At 41.7% G+C, this 21205-nt stretch overlaps 1 protein-coding gene across 1 annotated transcript; it reads right to left on the reverse strand.

The window, feature by feature from the left end:
• Window positions 1-1311: 1311 nt before the first annotated feature.
• On the reverse strand, window positions 1312-19897 carry lurap1 (leucine rich adaptor protein 1). Its single transcript, XM_069153178.1, has 2 exons — window positions 19143-19897; window positions 1312-8647 (listed from the first exon to the last, which is right to left on the reverse strand). Exons 1-2 carry the CDS (start codon window positions 19353-19355, stop codon window positions 7751-7753), a joined length of 1110 nt encoding a protein of 369 aa, XP_069009279.1. The 5' UTR covers window positions 19356-19897; the 3' UTR covers window positions 1312-7750.
• Window positions 19898-21205: the final 1308 nt, after the last annotated feature.

Below are 21205 nucleotides of genomic sequence, written 5' to 3' on the forward strand. Positions count from 1 at the left end.
ACTGATACAGTCTGTCTTCTTTAGCTGTAATGCTGCTTGAGCTTTAACTAGATGGGTGAAACATGATGATACTGGCTTTGTACGTTCATACAGACAGACATGGAGAAGCAGTCAAATACAAATGCTGCCATAAACCCTTTTGACTTGTGACCCCATGAAGGTGTGATCGTGTGAGGAGGTGTGTTCCTCCCACTGCAAGTATGGATTCACAGTGTTACACTTTGGTCCATGGACTGAAATATCTCAACAACTATTAAGCACATTGTCATGAAATCTAACATACATTTATGACATGCAGTGGATGAATCTTAATGATCACCAATGATTCCTTGACTTTAGCAGTCAACCATTTTCAAAGCAAACATTTTTGACCTACCATTGTAGGGAAAGCACAGGTGTATTGACGATGGCTGCGTTCCACTTGGTGAAGGTCCTGCTTTTGTGCATGTTGGTTCACTGTCATGGCTTGGTGGGAAACTTAATGGAATGGAGCCATCATTAATACACCTGTGCTTTCCTTACAACGACAAGTCAAAATGTCTGCCGTGAAAGAGGTTTTCCGTTCTGGATAAATTCTCAAGATTTTAGTAAAACCTTGGTGTCACATCTTAATTTGCCAATATTTTTGGTCCATGACTATCCACAAAACTATTTTGGAGCTTTCCTATAATTACTGTACCTGCTGTTTCATTGTAAGCATGCCTCATGGGGGTGGGATCGAGACAGGTTGATTTAATCACATGACCAAACCTGGTATTTATTTTCTGTGGTTTGTTGTTCTGATGGTTTTGAATTGAGGCTAAAAGCTTGAAACTGTCATTTTTTTGAAGTAACCTTACTCTTAAGTGATTTACTGTCTTAAAATCTACACATATTGTGTATTTGTGTATTTATTCCAGTACTTTACATATCTTCTTCCTGCCTGAACCAGGACAGTGATGCTTTCTCTATTTTCATCACAAGGCATACTGCACTCAGGTCTTTGAAGTTGATTGCGGAAGGCAGCCATTGACTGCTTTGAGTGCTATATGGATCTGCATTGATAAACCTTTGTGGGAGTACGAGGCCAAATATTGATCACGGAATATACATAAAAGCATTGAGAGTAGTTGACATAAAGAGGTCAGGAGAGGAAAAACAGCTGCTGAACAGGGACACTGGTTTTAAATTTACAATTCTCATGGGAAATATTTGACACACTGTGAGAGTTTTCTCAAACTGATCCCAGAGAAGCGAGTCAAACAAAAAATGATGTTTTGAGGAGAAACATGATGATCTTCTACTTTCCATTTTAAGAGACAACACAAGAAAAACATTTAAAATATCTTTAATCATTGGATAAGCTTGTATAATTTACATACTGCATAATATAATTTTCCACATCAACCAACATAACCAGTTCACTGTCACTGTCACAAGAAAAAAAAAAGTTTTTCTCTGGACACATGGTATAACAAAATTTTAACAAACCAAAAAAGCAACAAAACAAAAAAAAGCATCGAAAATAAAAAAAAAACTATTCCACTCACTCAAGCAAGACATCGATTCAGCTGATCCAGTGAACTGCAGTCGGTCTCTGTGGCTTTTATCTTCCAATCCTTTATGCTTTGTTTTGTCTAAGTTAAGTTTTGGACCTGGTTCAGAGCCCAGTGTGCGCTCAGCGGGGGGGGGGGGGGGTTTCAATTCACTTCCATGCCTTTGAAACGTTTGAGATGTGAACAAAACACCCATAAACACGTGAATAAAATATAAATAAGATTCAAGAGCAGGAAATGCTGTCAGGTTCCTCGGGACCCACGTCGGTCCCAGGATGAGTTGTGCTTGCGTATGTATAGGGGGAAGAAATAACACAGCAGGACACTGGGAGTGGGAGCTTCCTTTGAGCTGCATGCTGAGCACTCAGCTCACTGTTTATCTCGCCACTGCCTCCAGGGAGACATAACCAGTCTGTCTGTAAAATTCAAAACAATTGCCACAAACTTGCCAGAAAAAGGCTCTTGACAGCATTTCAGGTGGCTAATAGAGAGGGTGGCTGAGCTGTATACTAATGCTGAACAGAGCAGCGGGGAGTGTGAGAAAAAAGAAGTAAAATCAGTGCTCGAAAGGATTTACTTTGCTGCGATGAAACTAAAATGCTGGATTCTTCGTACCTGGAGAAATGTGGATTCCTAATGTAATAAAGTGGAAATGTTTCAAGTGTCAAATGTTTAACAGTGTTTAACAGAGACATCAAAATGTTTTGGACTCAACAAGATATATTTTTTTTCACATCTTGTTTTACATACTGTCAAAGACATAATAAAACATGCCATATATTGTCTATTTAGCATGTGAGTTCTTTATTCAATTGCTAATGTCTCCCATAACAATGAAAATCAGTTCTAAAAAGGGACCTTTTGTAACATGTTGTCAGTAACAGCTTTGTTAATAGCTAATAAATCAATTACAAATGCTTTATAGATCAGTTTTTGGCCTTTCTATTTGCAGACAATGTAGTTACATTTTGGTTATCCATTCATCTGATTAATCACTGCTCATGTATTTCCCATTTTATATAATCTCTACATGTATGAATATGAATAATTCATTAATAAAGTGGTTATAAGGGTTATTAAGGTATTAATTGACTTTGGTCTCTAGAATTTAGTGGTCAAATGATCAGACCAGTCAAAAGGATTATTTTACAATCAAATGTTATTATTTAATTATGACTGATCTATAAAGCATTAGTAAATAATAATTTTAAAAAAACATTGTTTAAGCCATTAGTTACAACTACTTTACAAAGGGTACCTTATTAAAAGGTCCACCTTTAAACTGATAACAGCATCTATTTCAAATTTCACCTCATCCTCCATCGATTCAAAGAATATCGCTACACAGGCACGGCAGTAAACATTGTTTTATGTAGCCACTGGAGCTGAAGCCTGCTGGGCCCCGTTGTCATGGCAACCGTGTCCATGCGGATATCCACTCATCTATGTAATCACGCTGTTTGTCTTGTGCCCAGAATAGCCGGAGGGTGCAGGCACCTGAAGCCAATGCAAACACGTCACGCACCGGGCATCCGATAAATCCTGGACATGGGAGAGGTCGGGACAGAAGGATTTCAGGGAGCTGCTCTGCCCGGCTGTATTCGCCTTCATACCCTCCGAAAATTCTCTAAAGCGCGGAGACATTTCTCGCAGCTTCGATTGAAAGGTATTTTCCACAGGCTTTCCAGAAGTGAGTAATACTTCCACTCTTGCTCAGGCACTGCAATTACTATCCTTCTTTCAAAAACAATCAGACCACAAGCAGCTCCTCCTGGCACCTAGACTGTCAGCACTCATTACATCTCTGCCAAGGAGTGGTTTAAAACAATGCTCATATTCCAATTTTAAACTGGATGCGCCCAGTGAAAACACATTAAACCATCATGGGCTACAGTATATCTTCGGAAAGACACATTATAGCTCTGTGTAATGGCTTTTACAGGTTTGTTCCCTGCACTAAAAATGCAGTTTTTTTTTTTGTTTTTTTTTTCCATATGCCTCAGCTAATTTGGAAAGAAAACCACAAACTAGCAGAGCCGACGTTTTTTTTGGCATGCGATATTGCTTTACAGCCAACACATATGTTAAAAAGGAAAGGAGGTTTCAAATGAGTTCATGTCTACACTAGGGGTTGGAAGATACACCACGGCGGAAGTTACTATTCAGATATGGATTCACGCTCTGCTTGGATTCGGAAAGAGAAAAGCGAGAAAGATGTTCCCATTCATCCAAGAGCCCAAGGTCAAGGTTTTAGCTCACTTTTCCTCGCTCGTCTACGGGACTGGCCCGTAGTCGCTGTTTCTTGTGGTGCCGGCTTCGCGGTGCCCTCTCCGGCGAGTGGGCATTGTGTGCGCATGATGTGTGTATTGGCACGGACCGAACCGTTTCCATCAAAACCCGGTGCGGCGGTGGAAATGAAAAGAAAGGCGGGAGGAGAAGAGAGGAAACACTTCAGTGAGTCAAACACAGAGATGTCGAGCTAAACGTCTCCGCGTAGCTGCATAGAGAAATCATTTCTTTACAGTAAATCCTGGCGGAACATGAAATCAAATGAACTGGCTTGCAACTTGCCGTTGTGATGCATTGAGTTCGCTCTTTATCCATCGATTAACGATTGTCCAAACACAGCTTAGCGACACAATCATCAGCGTGTCTGTCAAACGAGCTTTTGCAGTACAATAGTAGCTCGGCATTACTTCAAAGGCGAAGAGTTACAGGTTCAAAAGCCCCGTTTGCAACGAACACATCATGTCCATATTTTCCCGCTGCGAGTCGGAAGCTCTCGGAGTTTAGGTTTCATGTTCGGCTACGTCGGGAAGATTTCCCTCCGGCCTCTCCGGCCGACCCAATCCGACCCGTCATCTCGGAAACCTTTTGTGTCGTAACTCTAGAAGTGAAACATACAGTTTAGAAAAACGAAGGACGAGCGTGCGCGTTCATTTTTTTTTTCTTTGTTTTTAAATTACTTTTCAATACTAAAGCCACTTTTCCGCCGCCGGTACCGGCTCGGTCAAATTCTCCTCCGCTCGCTTGTTTTGGTTTTCCATCGGGCAGAGGTTGTGGTACCCCGGCACTAATTTTTGGTATCGCCTCCGTCGAGGTTCCGAGCGAACCGAGCCGACAGTACGGGGTGACGCAAAAAAGACTGATCGGCCGGAGACAAAAGTTTTCACCGTTTGTGTGACGAGCCCGCAAACGCGTCGTTGTTAACTGGCCACGCGGCAATCGAGCTGCGGTCAAATGAGGACGCGCGTTATCAGTTGATTAAAGGATTCAGGCGCGGCGTTGGAAACGACCTCGCTGCGGTTGCATCTGGCTTCACGTTGATGGATTTCTATTTTCAGAGGCAAACAAAGTTTTGAAAAGTACCCGGTGCCAAAAACTAGTCGTCTTGAGCAAAAGACAGTACCGGCAATGGGAAGGAAGCTGGTACCATTTATAGCCACCAAGTGCACATTTAAAACCCCTTTTGGAGGCTTCGTTTAAAGCGAGTCACTGAAAGTAGCCTACGTTTCCAACTGACTGGCTGATTAAGCTGACTTAACGTTATCTTAATTAACTAATAGCTAGCTACAGTGCCACCGATTGTTCATTTAAGACGGCAAAATTAATTAATTTGCGAAAAAGGGAAAAAGAAAAAAAAAAAAGAAAAAATGAGGATCTCGCTCTTGTCTACCTCAGCCTGAGATTTCAATATTAATTCATTATTAATATGTGTGAAATGAACACGCGCCGTATGCGAGAACAGAAAAAGTAACCGGTGTGGCGACATCAATTAAAAGGGCTCGGGGCAAATTCAGTTGGGTGGTTTCAAAGAAAATTTGCAGCGTTTATTCCAATGCATAAAAGTGTATGAGGTTAGAAGCCCATTACCTTTACGGTGTTATGACTGTGTGTACCAGGTATTAAAAAACAACAACAAAAAACGCAAGTTGTTTTGGTTGCAGAAATAAAACTCAGGTGATACACTGAAAAAGTTCCAAACGATTCCCAGCAGTGAAAGAAAATGAGCTCAAGTTAAGGTCGTGTGTACCTTTTACAAAGAGCTTTTCTTGACAGGTTCTACCGCAGCACAAACAGCGCGCGCAGATTATGTAATATGTTCCACGTCTACCAGATGTGTTGCGCGATCCCTGCGCCATGACTTAAGTGCAGACCGGTAGGAGGTGAAGTAACGCTGTGATGAACGAGACGAAAATGTTTGAAAACCTTTGGGACTCGTCTATTCTTATTCGAACCTGACGGGCCAGCTGTGCTCAGAAAGGCAGTCGGCATCTGCCTCTCTCTCTCACACACACACACACACACACACACACACACACACACACATAACAAATACACACATTTCCTCATCAGTAGTGCTGTCATCTATTGAAGAATAGACGTTATTATTAGATTTGCAGAGAAGAGGCCGCTTATGTAAGCCAGTAGCTTCAAGAAATATTGCTTTTCTTGTTCGATTGTGTTTGGTCTTCCACGCATTTCCCACAAATCAACCAATAAAGCTCTCAGCACAGGGCATGCAACGTCCACACGGCCGGCGTAACACGTTTACCAGTCGACACTCAGGAGCACACAGACTTTCCGTGAAGCCATTTGTACACGTAAGCGGAGGCCAGAAGGAGGCAAAAAAAATAAAAATAACAAAAACTCCGTCAAATCACTCAGATTATCATCACAACAGTGCAGTCATCTCATCAGGGAAAATACAGGCATAATGTAGTTAAGGTTTACACCAATCAGGCACAACATCTGCTTCAAAAGAAAACGAACACAGGCTACCATAACTGTTAAAACCGGAGAAAAATATGCAGCCACATTCAGGAATTGCCTACAACCAGTCACGACTAGAACCTGGTGCACAGAGTAGCTGTAGCGAATATACAGGATTGCAAATGGTTGTTTAAGCACTGAACGTATTAGCCCCACAAAGACACAAATGCAAACAGTGGCACATCATTCCAATGAGCGAAACCTTTACTAACTTCAGTGTTGTCTTCTATGTCATTCCTATCATCTACTGTTGGTCAAGGAAGTGTTTGAGGAGAAGCACGCTCACAAATTTGATAATACTTCACTTTTTTTTGTTCATACTTTTTCAAGTACTGCCGTCTATAACTATTGGAAGAGTTCAGTTATTCAGTCCATAAATAAGGGTCTACACAATACATTTTATTTGGGACTTTTATGAGATTGATAAAGAGGGATTTGGTCTAATACCGTTATCTTTAATACTGTACATCCTCAGTGCTGGAGTTTGTGGGGTGTGGCAGTCATTCCCAACCTGCAAGATCAGGACCCCTCCAATGGGTCCCAAGATAAGTCTAAGGTCCATGTAAGGAAAAAAAAACATAAAAATATATTTTTTTGCTTCTTTCTTGTAAAGCATTGGACATTTTCCCTTATATCACTCTAAAAACACCTTCAAATTCAACAGTTTGAAATAATCTCACTGGTTGAATGACACAGAGCTTATCACCACAAAACGGCCATCAACCGTGAGAAGAGGGTGAAACTGTTTGCTTTCAAGGTGTCAAAACATAAAAAGGTTGGGAATTACTGTCACAGAGGTCCCATAAAATGTTCAATAAGATGTTTTAAATTAATTTATAGTCCCAAAGCAGCCTTTCTTGTAGATGCTCAGAGTTAGTGTGTATTGGGAATACTTGTTTTAGATGATTTGAGAAAGTCAATTCATAGTCAAGTCGACGTTCAAATGTCAAACAATTTGTAATAATGTTTCAGCTCTCTGGCAGAACGACTCGCTGTGCTTTATTTTTAGGGGAAAATTAAATTAAATTAAATTAAATAAAAATAAAAAATAAAAAAATAGAAAATTAAAATTAAAAACTAAAATAAAATCAGGGAATGCTAAAAAAGACCCTGAGAAAAACTATGACACAGGATTTTAATATTGATTTTCCTATGTTTGTGTGAGGCAGCCATGTTTGGCTAAGTATGGTCAAAATCCTGTAATGTGCATCCACCTTAATACTGACATCAATATCTTATAGAAAGTTAGTGCAGTCACAGGAGGGAACAACAGAGCAAACATGTTTCTGTCTTTCGGACCGAGTGTCTTTCACCACGAAAAGCCTCACTATGTGCATTTCACAACAGCAGTTCTCTCGTCTTTGACCCTTCAGTGATCTGGTCTTTGATGTTGCAGAGGGGATGTTCAACAGTGGCTTTAGTCCCCTCAGTGATTATCATTCTTACAAAAATGTCACATCTTCTTGCGACTGCACCCAGCACCAGTGAGCGTCATACTCCAGATGCATTTTGCCATTCATTTTGCATGTATCCAAGTCGATCTTTCCGTTTTTGTAAGGCTTGAGTTTGGGGCTCTGGTTGGTTCCCAGTTTCTCGCTGAGGCTGGGACGAACTGGGCTGCCTGTTTGTGTGACTGGTTTCTCCAGAATGCCATTGACTTTCACGACTTGCGTCTGGGCATTGTCCTTCAAAACGGGGCTTCCCTTATCCATCTCTGCAGTCTTGGTCCAGACGGGAGCGTCTTGCTTGGGGCCCTCAGACTTGACTTGGGGAGAGCTGACGGGAACTGCTGGATTGCCAGTTCCGGTTCCACCAATCCCGGTCCCGATGACAGCATTGCTAACCCCATTCACGGGTCCACCTCTCACCTGTGTCCCATTTCCAACCCCAGTTCCATTCTCATTTGTCCCAGCTTGAGATCCAGTTCCAGTCCCGGGCTTCACCCCTACTCCTGCTCCCGTTCCTGCCACTATGACTGCGGCCCCGGGGCCTCCTGTTGTCCGGCCCCCAGCGGTAGCTTCTGACGCCAGCGGGGTGGTGGAGCAGATGACGGACTCCGAGCTGGAGGGGCAGTACTCATCCATGTCGTCCGCCAGGGTGTCCAGATAGCTGCCAATGGAAATGTTGTCCAGCTTGTCATTGGGGTCCTGCAGGCTGCTCCAGGAGCCTCTCCAAGACGTGTCGGGGCCCTCGCCCAGGCTGTACTGGCTGCTGGTCAGGCTGCTGCAGCGGCTGGTCAGCGTGCTGCGCTCCTCCAGCAGCCATTTCACTGCCTCGATGCCCTCGTGGACGGCCAGCAACTGTTGCAGGATCTTCACGTCCACCGAGCGCAAGTGAGCCTGTAGACACATAATAGGAGACATTCTGAAATTACAGGGAAGATACATGGTTATTTTCACTGTGGTCATGTTTTGATAGTGTGCAATGGTGCAACAAAGGAAAAACTGTCTACGTGAGAAGTAGACAGACCCTGAACCTGGAAAACCACCAAGGCGTTGCAGATATTTATTTAAAGCAGTCAGCTTTGGCTCCAGAGACGAGAGCAGACACCATTATGATGCTATTAAACTATTGCAGATTACCATAATTGGAAGAAACACACAAGAGACGCTGGATGACTCTACAATACTAAAAATGGGAAACAAATAAAGTAAAGGTGGAGAGGAAAAGAGCTTACAGTTGGAAATAACAAAGAAACATGACCAAAACTGACTGTGCAGGAGAAGCTGCAGAGAGATGGAAACTTGATACAGTGGAAAGTTTGACACATTAGAAAAGAAAGAGCTTCAAATTCCTTTTGTGGCTTTAAACTACTTTTTAAATGTGTTTTAAATGGTGCAAACTACTTGTAAGTTTATTTATTCATGATGTCATTTGGCAGAAATAAATAAAGTCATAATTACACCAGGAATGTGTGTGTGTGTGTGTGTGTGTGTGTGTGTGTGTGTGTGTGTGTGTGTGTGTGTGTGTGTTGGAGGCTAAGAAAGCTAAATGGTGAATAAGAGGAAAAAGACGGCTGCAGTCATGGAAAATTCCTCCCCAGAATACATTTGCAGAGGTTTGCAGTGAAGTGCAGGGCCAGGAGGTGATATATGGCACCGACGTTCAAAGCTCGGCCTGACGACATCCACTCAGCTCTGCAGATAACTACTCTCTCTGTCTCTTAAAGTTTTGATTTCTCAGCATTTCCCAATTTCTTCTGTATAATCATCTTTTTTTGTTTGAATGTATTACTGTCTCTTACTGTGCCCCCAAATGGAATCATATTGTAAAAATGTACAATTTATACAACTTAACACTCTGTAATTGTGTATTTTTGTCTAAAAACATGGTTTAATAGCGAACATTCTCCATAATTCAGTCACATATATGATTGTATCTATAAGATGTCTTTCCATTGAGTTAGAAATACTTAAATCTCTCACTTAAGTAAGAGTAACAATACCATACTAATAAAAAGTAAGCATGTAAGTATGACCTGCAACATGTATTTAAAGTGGGAAAAGTAAAACTATTCAGTTCAGAAAGTGGCCCCAGTAACTCTATTATTATATTTATTATCATAATTAAGTTCTAATGCATATGTTTTTAAGTAGTGCAGTGTAGTTAGGGAAGCTGGAGCTATTTTTAACTATGTTGTGAACAGCTGGTTGAGTTTAACCATTTAAAAAAAACAAAACTCGCCAAATGTTTCTATTTATAAATTTTCAAAGCGAATTGGAACTATAACTGCCAGATAAATGTAGTAAAATAAGCTTCATGTCGAGGTGCCAAAGCTCACAAAGGTCGGGAAACAACAGTTTAGATAATACTGCATCCTTACGTTTAACACACAGGTTCATGCCAAACTTGTCAATTGTCTGAGTGCTTAGAAACTTTCAAATAGGTTGTTCAATCGACTCGAATATTGCAGAGGCTTACCTAAACCTCAACTGTAACCATGCCGAATCCCAAACCTTATTCAAAGTGTAACTCTTAATCTGAAACTACAATGTTAAGATCAACAGAAAACACAGAGCAGCAGATCAAAACACCTGAGATAGGAGGGGAGGCAGAATGTCTTTACGGTATAGAGTGCAAATCTGCTGACGTCAAACTGTACGCTAAATTACACCGGCAGACACAGCGCTAACAACGACAGGAGAAGGACACGTGAACGGGGTACAGGAGAGTCATTAAATATCAACACATACTACTTGAGAATAGAAATATACAGTACAGATACTGTATTTAACCCCCTTGTGCTACATATCATATGGCTGCCAGGACGAGCGGCATGAATAAGAGCGGAAGATCGTATGCGTGGCTCTAAACCCGCTGCTAACCTGGCACACATACATTCGGGGCGGGGTTCAGGTTTGAGGTTTTTGGCTGGCAGCGACTGAGTGCCTAATGAGGGGGGCAATAAAAGCAGCTCCATGCCTGTCGGTGCTGAGGTGGCACAAAGCTACCGAAGCGCTGTGCTCCACCAGTCTGTGAACACTCTGCTGCTGATCTGTGCCTGTCTGAGAGTGCACATCGACTGAGTTCATTGCCTCCGTCGCATCTTAATGCTTTTCTGATGGGGGAAGGCTGCAATGTCGGTTTGTTGTTCTTGTGAAAAGTCAAAATTGAAAACATAAAATAGTCAAATAGAAGGAAGGAAAACAAGCTGAAAAAGTAACCGCAGACCAGATTAGAGCTTTTTGTCTTCTGATATGTCTGCATGCCTGCTTTATTGTGGTGTTGTAGGTTATCCATTTATAAATCAACTGTGTTAACAATTGAGAACATACGAATACATCCTTTAAACAATGTGCATTTCATTTTTTGCAAAGGATTAAAAATGTCCTGTTTGTACCAACCGTGGACTCTTTCCAGTTTGCATTCATGCCAACTGTGTATTAAAATTGTTTGTTATGCTGCTGTTCCTGGAGGGATTTCTGCCACCCCCGTCATTTTCATTATTTCAAGATTATTGATTACAGCTTTTAACTATGCAGCAAAGTCCAACACGGTCATTATAGAGAAGACTCTGTCAAATGAAAAAGGTCAAAAAGTGTTAGTCGACAGCATGAGAGCGATGCATGGGGGTCCACGACTGCCTTGACTGACACCTCATTAATTTTATCTTTGCATTTTTGGAGTCATCAGTACAAACAGATTCAGTTGTCTAACTTTGGCGTGAGCCCAAACGTGCCACCTGGCCAATCAATAGGATCCTGGAAAGCTCATGTTGCTGCCTTTTATATCTGGTACAGAATGGCACGTGTGTGCGAGCCCTGCAAACAAATCAAAGTAAAGATTCAATAATTAAAACAATTCTGCTGATGAAGAGAGAATAATCTGCCTCATGAACTATTTTCTAGCAAACCCAGTGAATTAAGTAAATACAACTTCATCTATTACTGTATAAATTAGTGTGTAATTGGATAAATCATTAGGCACCATTTTCATTTACTGAAAAACAAATCATAATAAACCAATACTGCAAATCACCCGTTTGTTTGTGAACTTCTACTTGGAAGCTGCAAGTCTAGTTTTTTTGGCCATCACCATCTTAGTCTCTTAGAGCCACAATTAACCCTTTTCAGACTCGGGGTGTCACAATATTGGTGTTAACCACGATATTGGTAAGAACCTAAAATTCTTTTGTCGGGATGTAACACGCAGATTAGATCTTCCCACTGATTCCTCACTAGTGTAAGGGACTGAACCTAAGGGCATTATGCCCACCCACCTGTACTACCCCATGACTGCACCCCAGGCATGTCAATCAAGCACTGTTTCACTTTTCAGACCGGCAGACGTCCATTTCTTTATACAGTCTATGGGTTTTACACATGGCGCATTAACCGAACTCAAGGAAAAACTCTCTCAACTGAGTACACCAACACCCACAGGAGGAGACGACTGACAGCAACAGTAAAACTTGAGAGATATCGTCTGCGTGAGCGAATTCAACTGTCAGTATGTTTCCTTTCCTGACTTAAACTGACCTACTTTTATCTATCTTGAAGTAAAAGGAACAAGTAGAGAACAAGGCCATACGAGGATGCTCCAACATCCCATACATACCTTCAGCAACATGTTCTGATTGTTAAAAAGTTTATGGATAATCTATTGGACTTGTTTTTTTTTGTAATCTAATGTCAGTTGTTGTTTTTTACACTATCTTGGACATTTTTTCCTTTGGCAATGTGGATTTTTTTTGGCAGAGAAAATTGTGGCGCAGTTTTTAGAATCCCATCTTTGGACAGAATTGTTTTTACAGGGTTACACAACACACAAACCACGGATATAGCTGCTAAAAGATTGTGATGCATTTTAGAAAAAAGTCCTGACTGATTTATGTTACTCGTTACAAACTCCTCATTTTAAGGGATTGAGCTATTACACAACTTTCAGTACAGCATTACTGGATAATTCTGCTTTATTACATCTTCTCTTACTTTTATTGTTTCAGGCATCATTCCTTTCTGCAATAATTATATTCTTGACCTGTGTGAAACCTGTTGTCAGTTGATGCCTCCTCTTTCTTCCCTCCATTTGTCTGTGTGTGAGGTTATTAGATCTTCCCACTGATTCCTCACTAGTGTAAGGGACTGAACCTTGACTGAACTCAGTTACTTTGGTGAGTGCAGTGGTATCATAACTATATATAACCATGAAAATAAAACTCTTGTTTTGACTTGTAAAAAGAACACAATCATCCTTTAAGCATTTACTTAGATATTTTTTTGTATCATTCATTTGCGACATTTTGCATCAACATGCTCCCGAGAAGTGTAAACATAGGCATTCAGTCATGATAGCGTTTTACCTCAGCTTGGGGTAAAAAGTAAGGAGCCTTAGGTTTAGCCACCAAAAAACATGTGTTTGGGTTTAGAAAAAACGATTTAGTCAGTGTTTTCTTCTTCATCACTTTCTTATGAACTCTGCTGGGTGAAAGTCCTCGAACTTAAATACTTTTCTACCTTATGAAATTACCTCGGTCACACAACGTCCTCCTCTGACCCGGCCGTGCATGTACTTATCATGCCAAGGCAAGACAAAACGTCAAACCGTCATGGCATCCTCTCTTGGACTGACGGGTGTATTACACGCTTTGCGTCCTACCGGCCTGATGCAGTGCATCGTGATGACATACGCACAGCTGACGTGTGATCTGTGACGCAGTCTCTCCCGTGTGGCGAGAACAGCTTCCCAATGTCACACAGCTACCTAGCAGACTGCTGACTCACTGCCAGCTGGGACACACTAGTTATCTCACACACCAGCAAAATAAACACACGCACGCTCTCGCTCTCTCTTGCTCTCTTTTTTTTATATCCCCTGGTGTCCCTGTCTGTCGTTTCACCTTCCTAATCTAACTCAGGGCCATCTGCAGACATACAGCGCCCTTGTGGTCCCTCCGGTTTCCATTAGGCAGCAGAAGGTCGGCCCCGGCTCTCCATGAACCTTCAGCAGCTCCATCTGTCTGCATTCACCTCTGAATGCATGCACTGTAAATTATCCACTCATTCTTGTTTCTCCTTTCTACAAAACAGCAGGCATGTGTTGAATGGCAACATGCAGGATATCGTGGCACAGTACAAGTCAAACCAAATGAAGATAAATGTTTCATGAATCTACTATACACTCCAGAAATATGCTGCATTTGAATCCTGGTTGGACATGAAAACAGAACCAGCAGCTTTATATTTGACGCTATTCATCTCACTTCTGAAAGAGGACACATAAAGGCCCTCCCTTCTTTTCCCATGTCCATGTATTTTCATGCAAAACCTAATGTCAAAACATACCAGTGACAACGCATTGTAAAATTAGAAGTCAACAAAACCTGGATATGTTTTTCCTCATGGCTGATAAGTCCCGTCAGTCTCATTGATATTAAAGTTACAATCGACAAAACAAGACAGAGGGGAAGTGAAACACAGTAAACAAAATGTGGTGAAGGAATTAAGGAGCTGCAGGTCATTTCAGTGTGACTTCTGTGAGGAGATAGCCAGCAGACAGAGAGAGAAGACTAAGATTGAACAGACTCGATTTTGAATCCGTGCAGCCGAGCCCTGCGCTCAAAGCTAACTTTGCACTGACATTCATCTGCCCAGAGGTGGAAGACAGAGATAGAGCACGACGGGGAAAAGCTACAGAGAATGAAGAGGAGGCGTTGACAAAAAAGGAGAATGACAAACCTCGAGCAATAACAAGATTAGCTCTTTGATAGACGATCATGAATAAAATGCAAGAAGCAGCTAATATACAAGAGGCCTTCAGTGTCAGTGTGTGCATCTTGTGTGTGTGGGGGTGGGGGTGGGGGAGAGTGACTGCCAGTCGTCTGTGGTCGTAGAGGAGTGTCTCTATCCAGTAAATCTGTTTAGATCCATAGGAGAGTGTGTCTTCGATTAGACAGCTGGAGACTAAAACTGAGATGAACAGTAGCACTGAAATCACTCCAAGCAACATGTATCTGCCTTCAGCTCCCTTTGATGTTAAATTTTCTCTACAGTACCAAGCTGCAGACATTTATTTCATGAATGAAGCACATTTTCTACATGTTAGTCACCTCTGAGACCTTGTTCTGACCCTGTACACACATTTTTGCAAAAGTAATGATAACATATAGCTTGTTCAAGTGCAATCAACTGTGCATCAGGTAATCGCGCTGTCAGTACATATTTGACAAAAGTTTTGTTTATTTATGAATTTAATGATGATGTCATTTCTCAAGCAAAACTGCCAAATATCCACTGGTTCAGCATCACTAATGTGAGTGTTTTCTGGGTCTTTTCTCTTTTACGTAATTGTATAAATGGATAATCTGTAGGTTTTGAATCATTTGAAGACATCTTTCTAAACTCTGCACAGGAATCAGAAATGTTTTGGTGTAATGCGATTAATTATTCAGTCACTTTAGAAGGTAATCATTAATTCAAACAGCAATATGTTGATGCCTTAGTTTAAAGTAACAGATGCCCAGATTCAAACAAACAGGTAAGCCAAGAAATGTGTTCTCAATGCAGAAAGTATTATGTTGTTCCATTATGCTGAACAGAAACGATCAGGTACGATTCCTTTAGAAACAAAGTAAAAGGCTTTATCAAAGGTCAGATCTGATGGGCCGATGGTTTGTCTGTACCGTCGGTGTGTTTTGATGTTATTAGAAGTTTACATAACAGTAGGGAAGCGTGGTTGTTCCAAAATGCAGCACGACATCCTGGTTTTCCTGACGTTTAACAAGACGCAGCGCATCGTTCCATTATTGGTGCTGATACACAGACAACACACACACACACACACACACACTTGAACGTACAGTAGAGAGATGCTGCAGCCCACCATCACCACGCTGCGTGCGTGCAGATGCAGAGTAACCGATGAATGAGAAACAGAAAGCTTCACACAAACACAAACACGCAGCAACAGTGAAAACAGAAGCAGATATTAGCCTGCTCCTCAACACCCTGTCTGTTAATGTGGGTCTTATGAGCTTATCAGCATGACAGAAAGTGTTGGGGGGGGAGAATAAAACAACACATCCAGGGAGTCTGCTAGACTGGATGCACGACTGTGTGCACAAGTGAGCTTTTCCCTTTCACATCCCTCTGCAGACACTCTGCACATGCACTACTGCACATCTTACTAAGCAGATTTCTGATGAAAGTGCAATGCTTCCATCTTTTCCTCTGCACTCTCACGACTCTACACCACTCTCACAGATGAATGAAAAACACACACACACACACACACACACACACACACACACACACACACACACACACACACACACAGAGGAGCAGGCCGGCTCTGTGCTCAAAGTTTCACTCCCCTCCAGTCAGGAAGTAGCTCTTTATCACCAACACTCCTCTCTCTGTCCTCCCTCCTTCGCAGCAGACCTGATTAATGATGGACACTCTTAACAAATCTGTCTGGTTCTCTGGTCCCATCAGATTTATAGAAACTCTGGATGCTTTGTGAATCCGAACCAGGCACGTTGGCCAAATATGCCCTTGGGAACTGGCTGACATCAGTGCCTGGAGGAAGTGCACACTAAAGGTCAGCTTCTCTGCAACTGAGCACAACAGTTATTCTCTCTTTAACATTCACCTTTTTGACATTTTGCCAACTGTTATTAATGCCAAGAGACGATCAGATAATGGACAAAACTCAGTGAATGAATTATCTGTTCTCATAGTGGTCCCATACCCAGAGATCCGATATGAATCACATCTGGAACCACGTACTGTATACATAAAGCCCAGACGTGATACGAGTAAAATACAAATTGGTTTCTTCACACTTTGGTGAAAAAATTTATTGGAGTCATGTGAAGGAAAAACCAATTGGACCTTGGCCACTTCAGTATGTAATGTTAAAGTAGTTACTCATTCAGAAGAGTTGCCACTGCTACACGAGTCACATGTTTAGTTCAGAAAGTTGGGGGGCACATCATGAGTTGCTTTTCGGGTCATATTAGGGATGACTGTCATCTCACTGGTTGTGTATTGAAAGGTCAATTAATAAAGTCTAACTTGAAACTGACTGAACTTTGAGAACCAGTGAGGCCAAAGACGACGACAACAACAACAACAACAACAAGTCATATCCAAGGATGTGCTGCTTTAAGGTTTGGTGTTTATGCTCCGAATAGGAAAACAATGGCTCACACTAATGCAAAGCACATCTACCTGTGATCATGTATAAAAGGCTGAATAATGATCAGGCCAAGATGATTCACCTTATTACTATTATTCACTGGCAATGTAAACTAAACTAAAATGTACCCCTACGATCAAAAAGAAAGTCACATGGCAGAACACTTCAACTAAAAGCCGCACATTCCTGAAAGTGATAATGACGGCCAATAATGTTTCTTCAGGAAGTGCTCATTTACAGCACAACACAGCACTATGTCCTCCTTAGGAGTCTGCAGGCTCACATACCACCACCCTTAGCTGGTGCTGCAGCCCCGCAGTGAAGTACGTTTCTATTTCCAACATGTGACCGAGCTGATAATGTGTTTTGGATGTTTGAATGAAACCGACGTGTTTTGGAGAAACGTTCTCAGAAGACAGCCCGCTTTGTTTGGGAGTGCGGTTGTGGCGGTGCATGTGCTCTGTGTCACAACCACAGGCTGGGTGCACGCCTGCATCGGCCACAGGAATGTATGACATACATGATCACAGAAGGGGGGGTGGGGGGTGGGACAACCGGAGAGTGATGCGTTACTGCTACAGACCTCCGCTGTTTGGAGGACGGTGGGCTCCGTGTAAACAGGAACAAAGAGAGATGCTGTATTTGTTTAAAGGAACCAATCAGCCGCTGCTCAACAGGAAATGATCTGCTGTCGAAACAAAGAAGAGGCGCAGCTGGACAAAAGAAGAAGGTGATATTATTTCATATGTAAAAAAAAAAAAAAAAAGCAGCTTTAAATATATTTCAGAGGCAGGGCACACTCATACATCACTCATACATCACTAATTCATCAATACATCAAATCTGAGGCCAATGTGTATAGACATACAGTGATGCCTCAATGCTAATTAGTATGAATGCTGTGAGTGGAGTATTAACCACCTGACAACAGAAAAAGAACGAAGTCACCAGAGGACTACAGGCCTTTGGTGGTCAACTCATTTCCAAGCAGCTGTTGGTCTGATGAGGAGCAGCTTGAATTATTGATCGAGTGAGCACGAGGGGCCTTCACGGTTTATTACTCAAGGCGATTGATGCATTTGTATTGTTGAAATAGTTTGTTCTTGAATTTTGTCATACTGTCAAGACTATTGTTATTGCAGAAGTACACTCCAATATTACGAAAAAAAAAATTCTGGCCATATCACCCACCTCTAAATTACAGTAATAAACAACATTAAATGGAACTGAATGTTCACATTAAGGTTATTCACAAACCTTAAAGCATCTACAGTCAAGTAAAATGCTTTTTCAAGAGTGTGTGTAATTAAGGAATAACTAAAAAGCTGTGGTTAGTGAGGTTACTGGATGCCTGACAATTAGTAGGGGCCTGAAAGCATCTTAAAATTCAGGCAGTCCTGGAGCAACATTCAGTGGTAAGGTCACAGGGAGCATAGAGCCGCAGGAGAAATTTTAAATTCCTGGCGTCTAACTGTTTCCAAATTGAAACTTTTCTGGCCATTTCACAAGAATACTGACATTTCTCAGGGAGTTCCAGTGCGGGCTCCGAGTGCACAGCAGGGGCAGGAAGGAGGGCTTGAGGAGGTCCTTTTGGAGAACTGAACATTTTATTCTCCAATGTCAGCAGATGTGAAGCGGAGCTTTGACGCTTTACACTTAACTGAGGTTTTGACATGGTGATCAATAGGAACACGAAATGGCTTCTGATCAGAAAGAAACTGGACATTTGAATCTCCATCCCAAATAGGCTACGGTCAATTATCCAATAAATGAATTGAATAAAAACATTTAATGTCACAAAACAACAGAAAATCTGAACTAAATGTTAGATAAATTAGGGAATAACTGATCTGATGTAATGTCGAACTGCATCGTTTTAGCCTAACTATAATGCATATTTTTTTTAGTAGTTGTTTACTGGATGCATATTTTATTTAGCAATGATACAGTGATTCCCTGATAAATAGCACTTCACAACAACACTGGAGTGAAGCAGCAGAGTTGGATCAGATTATCAGCCTTAATAGAGCTGCATCATTAACACAGCTCTATACTGTGCTGACTTTAGTGAATGACACCCTGGACAACAAGAGTCTGCCACATCCAACAGTCTGCGGGTGCGCGCGCGCGTGCACACACACACACACACACACACACACACACACACATATATATATTCGGGCAGAGCACTCTCACCATCTCCATCTTCAATTTCCTGATCTTTTCGTCCAAACTCTTCCTCCCCGTCTCCTTGCCGGTGTCGTGCGCGGTGGCCAGCTTGGCGTCTCCCCGGAGAGAGGATCCCTCCTCCCGCATCCACCTGAGCAAACCTTCGGGAGTCTTCCGGCCGATTTTCACCTCTATGTCTTTGAGATCTGGGATGGTCTCGCTGGCGGTGCCTTCATCCATCGTGTCCGTGCGTTTTAAACGAACAAAAAAAAGATCCGCAGGACACAGATTACGTCCTTCTGGTTTCTTTGAGACTGTTGGCTGTCAAGCTGCGAGAGTCACTTCCTATAGGATTGTATGGCATCCTATGCGACTACTGCTGAGTTGGACTGCGCCAGGACAGAAAAACAGTTTGTCAACACCAACGCAACGTGTGGGTTGTTCCTGCAGAATGATGCCGGGATAAATCCTTAATTAGTATTTGAACTCTGTCATCATCTTGTGTAAAACTGATGAAGCTTCTGCTGATCATCAAGTGATAACCGAAAAAAAAATTCCAATTAGCTGTTTATTTCCAGTGGCTTGCCGATTGGTTCCCGTGAGGCGGTGACTGCAGTCTGCTCTCCGGAGCTCGGAGTCCTGAGTCTGGTCGCTGCAGCTCGGGGAGGCTGATGTGTCTCACTGGAGATCCCGACACTGAACCACACTGCGCAGATTCCACCTGCATGATGACAGCGACCAACAACCGCAGAGTGGGAGAGGAGGAGACCCCAGACCGTCAAGTCCCCCGCAATAACACTGACCAGCTTCCGGCATTACTTTCAAAATAAAATCTGCCTAAAGGAACAGATTTGGGTATTATGAACTACCAAAGTAAAATAGAAATAGTATTTGAAGCCGTGATCTCCCAACGTACCTTGACTTAAGTAAACGTGGTTCAAGATTTAAAATAATAATACATAAATACATCATTTAATTGATTTTATTTTGTTTTCATTTCATTTCATAAAAGGACATAAATATTTTCAGGAAAATATACTTAAAGTGAAAAATTAAAACTTGTTCTGCAGAAAAATGGCTCCTGTGAGTGTTAGCATATAATTTAGGGCATTATTCTATTGTTAATATTGATACAGCAGGGTTTAAGTAATATGCCTATGTTACCTGAACTAATATACAGTAAGGTGGTTTAGGCAAAACAAGGTATAGCCTTTATATATATTTATAGAGCGCAGTTCATTACGGTAACTTCATGTGCTTTATATTTTTTTAAAACATAAAAAAAATCATTTGCAATGCAGTAGACACACACACACACACACACACACACACACACACACACACACACACACACACACACACACACTAACCCTCTTCATAGGCCTGATAATGCAGGACGGTTTTGAGCTCTGGATGTATTGTTTTTATAGATCTTATAGCTTTTATAGCACATTTACCAGCTACTGGTCTTAATCTGATTACAATGAGAAAGTAAGGTATACCAACTATTGTTGAATTCATCTATCCCTTCATTGTAGCTTAATTGAACAGCATCAACAGGTACACACTGTAAATAGACACATACTATATATTTAATCCATTCTGCACTAAAAAGAAAAGTTAGGCTGTAGACTAAGTTTCAGACTAGACTTCTAATTTTAGCAAAAGCTTCAGCCTTTTAGTAACTCACTCATTAAAGTTGCAGTATGTGTCAGCTGATTCTAGATCATTTCCCTGAGAGGTTGTTTAGATCCCCAGTAGAGAGTGGGATGAATGAAGAGTCTAATCCACGCAATGAAGTATTACATATGTCAGCGTTACTAAAGACTATCACATTACTCTTAATACACTCACACACTCACTCACACCCTGTTCGATACGTGACAACTTTCTCCCTGCCTAGACAGACACAGTACAGGCAGTTTTTCCCCTTAACAGGCCTGAACCTCATCGGGGGGGAAAGTTGGCTGAGATAATACAGCAGGTTAAACTTGTGGTTTCTAGACTGGTGGACTGACGTGTTGGCAGTGTTTTAGCGTCAAAGGAGATGAAATGCTCTCATCAGTGGAAACAGAATTGGTCATTGGGAT

This window comes from Embiotoca jacksoni, unplaced genomic scaffold (genome assembly GCF_022577435.1).
Source record: "Embiotoca jacksoni isolate LCO1_2020_lvr unplaced genomic scaffold, fEmbJac1.0.p SCAF_19, whole genome shotgun sequence".
NCBI classification, from domain to species: Eukaryota; Metazoa; Chordata; class Actinopteri; family Embiotocidae; genus Embiotoca; species Embiotoca jacksoni.